Source organism: Pseudophryne corroboree, chromosome 1 (genome assembly GCF_028390025.1).
Source record: "Pseudophryne corroboree isolate aPseCor3 chromosome 1, aPseCor3.hap2, whole genome shotgun sequence".
Taxonomy (NCBI): Eukaryota; Metazoa; Chordata; class Amphibia; order Anura; family Myobatrachidae; genus Pseudophryne; species Pseudophryne corroboree.
This window is the reverse complement of record NC_086444.1, coordinates 58444252-58450251: the sequence shown is the minus strand read 5'-3', so window position 1 is coordinate 58450251 and position 6000 is coordinate 58444252. Positions and strand designations below refer to the sequence as shown.

The 6000-nt window shown below is 43.0% G+C and overlaps 1 protein-coding gene across 1 annotated transcript in view; it reads left to right on the top strand.

Moving 5' to 3' along the window:
• Positions 1 to 325: 325 nt before the first annotated feature.
• The window catches only part of LOC135055839 (mucin-3B-like), a 73499-nt gene continuing 67824 nt past the window's right edge, over positions 326 to 6000 (top strand). Inside the window, exons 1-3 of the mRNA XM_063960407.1 lie at positions 326 to 427; positions 1733 to 1969; positions 2547 to 2753. Of these exons, the coding sequence (XP_063816477.1) occupies positions 1805 to 1969; positions 2547 to 2753 (372 nt within the window). The 5' untranslated portion in view covers positions 326 to 427; positions 1733 to 1804. The remainder of the gene's footprint in view (positions 428 to 1732; positions 1970 to 2546; positions 2754 to 6000) is intronic.

The window sequence follows — 6000 nt, the reverse complement described above, 5'->3', positions numbered from 1 at the left end:
GAAAGGTGGTGTACTATACAGTGATAGGAGATGAACACAAAAAAAGTCTGGCTCATGGGTATGTTATGGGAATGTCACGGACAGTGAAGTACAGCTGCAAATGTCCTAGTCAGATGGAGAAACTGCACATTCCATAGGGCTGGTACAAAATTGGAGAGACAGATTAGGGTCACAAGTAAGTAAGTTGTGGTCAGAAACTGGCACTTTCTGGTACAGAGTATATCTACACAGTCTTAAATTGTCAGTGGGAGTGCTCACAGGGAATACTGTATGTAGGAGCTATAGATCCCTTATTGGCTGCTTGGACCAACTGTGGCAGGAGTACTCCAACTGGAGAAATGCAGTCAGCTGACAAGCTCCAAGATGTTGATGTCAGATTCTCAAAAAAGGTCAGGCAGAAACCCTGACCTGTGGGACAAATGGCAAGGTAAGTCACACAAAATGTACCAGAGTGTGACAAGGACACAGATATAATAAGCAGTGGCAGGGGAGAAGGACGGAAAAGAAGATTAGTCAGAAATAAGAGGTGGGGGAGAAGCACCAAATGGATTTTGGCAGGAACTGCCCAGAAAGGTTGCAGCCATTATGCTAGAAAAGTACTTAGTGAAAGCAACGGCCCTGAGACAGGAGAGAGAATCAGAGAATAGGGTGAGGACAAAGATGGCAATGAGGCAGTGGGATTTGGAGGATTGGGAGAAGATGAGAGAATTAAAAAAATAATTTTGGAGAAAGAGAAGAGCATAAAAAGCAGAAATTTGAATTGAATGTGGGCAATTTTAGAGGTAGAGCGTCAGTCTAGATTGCCAGAATTGGGGTGTGGACCATCAGAGATTGATAGTCGGCACTGGGGCAACAAAGGCTGAGGTACAGGTGTAGATATAAAGAGAAGGAGCCTAGATTGGGCAGGAAGGGTTGGAGCTGAGCCGGTCCTAGGCATAGGCAAACTAGGCAAATGCCTAGGGCATTTGGTATGCTTATGGGCACCAGCAGCTTCTGCTGATTAAAATGATATGCGGCATGCCTATATTCTGTGGAAATCACTGTAATGTAGCATTTCGTATGCAGATACAGCCGCAGTCGCACACAGAATATAGGCATGCTGCATATCATTTTAATCAGCAAAAGCTGCTTGTGCATCCTAGCCACATAGTAATGCAAATAAGATGCATTTTAATAATCAAAAGGTGCCCCAACGTTAGCAGAGCTGACAGATGACTCATGCCAGGCATGTCCTGCAGAACTAGCGGCGGTGCTAGGGGGCACCAGCTAAAATCTTGCCTAGGGCATCATATTGGTTAGGGCCGGCTCTGGGTTGGAGAAACAGTACTCCGCATGATTTGTTCTTTTGTATCAAATACTGTAGGACAGTGGAGGATAGTTGAGAACTTAGACTAGTATCTTTTTCAAACTGAACTGATACGTGTTAGTTAAATTCTCAATGTTGCAAATAGGGTTACAAAAAATGTACTACAAACAACCTTATCAAATGAGAACTGTTAATTATTATTACTATTATTATTATTTATTATTATTTTTTTTATTTATAATTAAAAAATAAGCATGGGTGTGGGGGTTTCATTCAATATAAAATGACTACCTGGTTTGTCGTCTTTTTGTTGTTGTTGTTGTTGTCTACAAAGTGTGGTGTGGGTTTGTGAGTCTGAACGTAGACAGCCTTTAAGCAGGAATACATATTTTGTTAGCTGAGTAAAACTATTTATTGTTGTTCCAGAGTCACTGGGGGACATGGAAGATCTTCCTCGTTTGTGTCACAGCCTCTACCATCGCCACCGCTGTTGGTGTCATGGTTATAGCGTTTATTTTTATTGCGCGATACCCATCAAGCAGCAACAATGGGAATAATGAAAATCCAACCAGCCATCCCACCACTATCACATCAACCACACCAATAACAGCTATAGATGATGACATCAGTTTTCAATATTATCTTTACCTCTCAAAAATTAAGGTAGGTGTATTAATTGTATTATTACTAAATGGCTAAAATTATTTTACTCTAAATCACTCGCTACTGTATATCATATATACGCTTTGGCTACTCTACCACACCTGCCGCAGGGTTTTTATTGCCCACTGGGTAATGATAGAGAATGTATTATTTTTCAGTTGTCTATTCTATATCTTAGCACGCAATGAAGCTTAAGATGGATTTGCAGTTACTGAACACACTTATTACTTATTTTTGCGATTAAAATAACTGATGAAGTATGACCTGACAAAAATATATATAAAATGTAATACAATTAGACCTAAAAACTGTAAATAAGCTATCTATCTATCTATCTATCTATCTATCTATCTATCTATCTATCTATCTATCTATCTATCTATCTATCTAATCTACCAGGTTCTATTTTGTAATGTTTTGATTGTGGCTTTGTAATATACAGTATGTTCACTTTTTTTTATTTTATTTGTAAAGAATTAAACGTACATCTGCAAATAAAAGACACATTACATGTACACAACCATTAGAATGATGTCAAACCATATGTAAGTTTGATCTAATTTTATAATACCAATAGTATGAAACTTTTGAAGGAGGAGGTATCCGCTGCGCACGATACAGAAGGAACGACACGGATTATACAAGTACAGAAGACAGAATGTTTGGTGCAACTATTAACAGACAAAAATCCAAAATATCCATCTGCATTTTATATATTCTGCCTGGCGGCTTACGTCTACCTAACTGGAACTTACAGGCGAACATTCATGGCTTTGTGTCTCAGGTAAGTACTGTATAATATTATAAATTACCATCAAAACTAAAACGAATGCAAAAGATTTACCTGGGCCATATCTGGCCATTATGGTTCAAGGTTACCTAAAGACATGGTTACCGACTTTAGTAATATCCTCTCCAGGAGACACCAGGAGAGGAGATGTCAGTGGGAGCTGATGGGAGCTGAGCTGGACTATTTACGCCATGAAATCACGCCCTATTGGCCAAGTCCCTCCCCACAGGCAGAGATTACAGCATTTATCTACCTATTCTGACCACTACACTAGGAAGCAGAATGCTGGAGGGCCACCTACTCTTCCGGGAGCCCTGGGGACTGCTCAAAATTTCAAGTCTCCCGGAGGTTCCAGGAGTGTAGGCAAGTTTGCCTAAAGCCAATTAACCACCAATATGGTTTGGACTCTGGGAGGTAACTGAAGCACACAGAGGTGTTAGCAGAAGTGTTAGCAGATAGGATCTCCTCTGTTACATACTCTATCAGTAGGCACACACTGTGAAGTTTTTATGGTATAACTTATTTATAATGAAACTGTATAGATCATAAACAAACTAACATGCTGAAAAAAGACAAGTATATATGAACAGCCATTACTGCATGCTTCTTATCTCGCCTTCTCCTCCTTGGAAGATTCCTATAACAAACAAGTACATTACTGCAACACAGACTGTTAACATATCAATATATACACAACAGCTCCACCTGCTGTCCCTCCAGTGTAATTACTCAACACTGATAAAGTCTCATGGAAAGGGAAGAAACAGCACTAACAATTCATAGAATTAAAACACAATTTAATATGCTAAATAAAATATATATAAAAAAAATATATAGAAGACTTTACATATAAAAATATATTTTGTCAATTGACGGCAAGCTGGTGATAAATAAAAGTTCAATTATGGATCTTGTATGTGCTGAGCTGTACACTGAGACCGTGTTCCTTAATTGAAACAAATAGTTCACACCTTTGACAAAGCTGCCTGGAGCAGCGAAATGCTTCAGAAGAGACTACATACGCTGCACTTAGAAAGACCTGTGTGACCATTGCCTCAATTGACAGGAGCGTGGAGAACCTCTGACGGTCATTCATCAATCCGGTTTATGTTTATAAGCTATTCCAAGCCTCTTTGTGGACCAAGGAAACCAACAATATTGCATGGAGTCTCGTTGCCATCAGGAACCATTGTTACGGATCCCACCATCAGGAACACAAGGCTGGTAATTCAATTTATCATGGACATCCACGCATTTACCAGCTCACAATTGTGAACTATTTGTTTCAATTAAGGAACACGGTCTCAGTGTACAGCTCAGCACATACAAGATCCATAATTGAACTTTTATTTATCCCCAGCTTGCCGTCAATTGACAAAATATATTTTTATATGTAAAGTCTTCTATATATATATTTTTATAAATTTTATTTAGCATATTAAATTGTGTTTTAATTCTAGGAATTGTTAGCGCTGTTTCTTCCCTTTCCATAATTTATTTGCAGGGAGACTATCTCCCATCATACAGCAGCTAGAAAGGCACCCCAATCTAGCACCCGACAATACACATTGGTATATATTTTTTTGCATCTACTGATAAAGTCCCAGTTTGTTATAATATCTCAACAAGATGACCATAGAGAGAACACATGGGGGGGTGTAATAGCCTGCGAGAAGCAGGAAGTGCGAGACTTTGTGCAAGTTCTCCCATTTTATAAAGCGGCGATCATTTACGCGGCAAAACCAGGTTGGTTTTGCAGCGTAAATAATTGCCGCTGAAAAAAAACAAAAAAACAAGAGAACTCGAACAAAGTCTCGCACTTCCTGCTTCTCCCATGCTATCACATTCCCCCATAGACTTTATGATATTGCCACTACAAATCCCTTCTGTGGTGTACATCTGTGCATATGAATTTGCAAGGACTGTGACGCCCACTTTGAGTGCGCAAGACCACTTGATGCGTCTTTAGATCATGCCACCATAGGTTGCACCATTGAAACTTGCAACAGCCCTACAACAGATGATTTACCATCTGAATATGGCCCCTTGATGCAAACACTTTAGCAATACACCCGCAGCAATCCCATACCACTTCCATAAACAGGGACAGATGGTATAAGAAAGGTGGTGTACTATACAGTGATAGGAGATGAACACAAAGTCTGGCTCATGGGTATGTTATGGGAATGTCACGGACAGTGAAGTACAGCTGCAAATGTCCTAGTCAGATAGAGAAACTGCACATTCCATAGGGCTGGTACAAGTAACAATGGTGTACGTGACGGTGTGCCCATAATGAAATCTAAAGGATTGCAGCATGCAGAGATACATAAAGTGGTCATCTCAGCCTGAATTTTTGGCTGCCCCATCTGGGAAGGGGCAGCCAGCTTGGCACTGCGGGGGGGACAGAGGAAGGGGGACATGGTGTGGTGGAGGTGGGGACGACAATCCAAATGCTTCATCAGAGCACCGTCCCCACTATACAATGCAGTTATTACTACCACTGACCTGGTTTGGGAGTGTTGTGGACTCGGGGTTTCTTCCGGTGACCGGGAAGAGGAACCGCAACTGGGCCGCAGCAGAGATGGCCGAATGTAAGTTTTCCTCATGCAGGATCAGGTCGGCAAACAGGAGGCACACGTGGACGCTGAAGGTCTCCTGAAAGACAGAACTCGAAAGGTGCTGGTGAATCAGAGAAGAATACCAGGTGCTGGAGGCACAACTGCGCTTACGTGCGCTGGGGCTTGGAGACACTGAAGTGTTTGTAGGCGCTGAAGTGCTTGGAGGCGCTTGGAGACACTGAGGTGCTTGGAGGTGCTAAGGCGCTTGGGGGCACTGAGGTGCTTGGAGGCGCGTGGAGACACTGAGGTGCTTGGAGGCGCTAAGGCGCTTTGAGGCACGGAGGTGCTTGGAGGCACGGAGGTGCTTGAGGCACGGAGGTGCTTGGAGGCACGGAGATGCTCGGAAGCACGGGGATGCTCGGAGCCACGGAGGTGCTTGGAGGCACGGAGGTGCTTGGAGGCACGGAGGTGCTCGGAGGCATGGAGGTGCTGGGAGGCACGGGGATGCTCGGAGGCACGGAGGTGCTGGGAGGCACGGGGATGCTCGGAGGCACGTAGGTGCTTGGAGGCACGGAGGTGCTTGGAGGCACAGAGATGCTCGGAGGCACGGAGGTGCTTGGAGGCACGGAGGTGCTCGGAGGCATGGAGGTGCTCGGAGGCACGGAGATGCGCACGGAGGT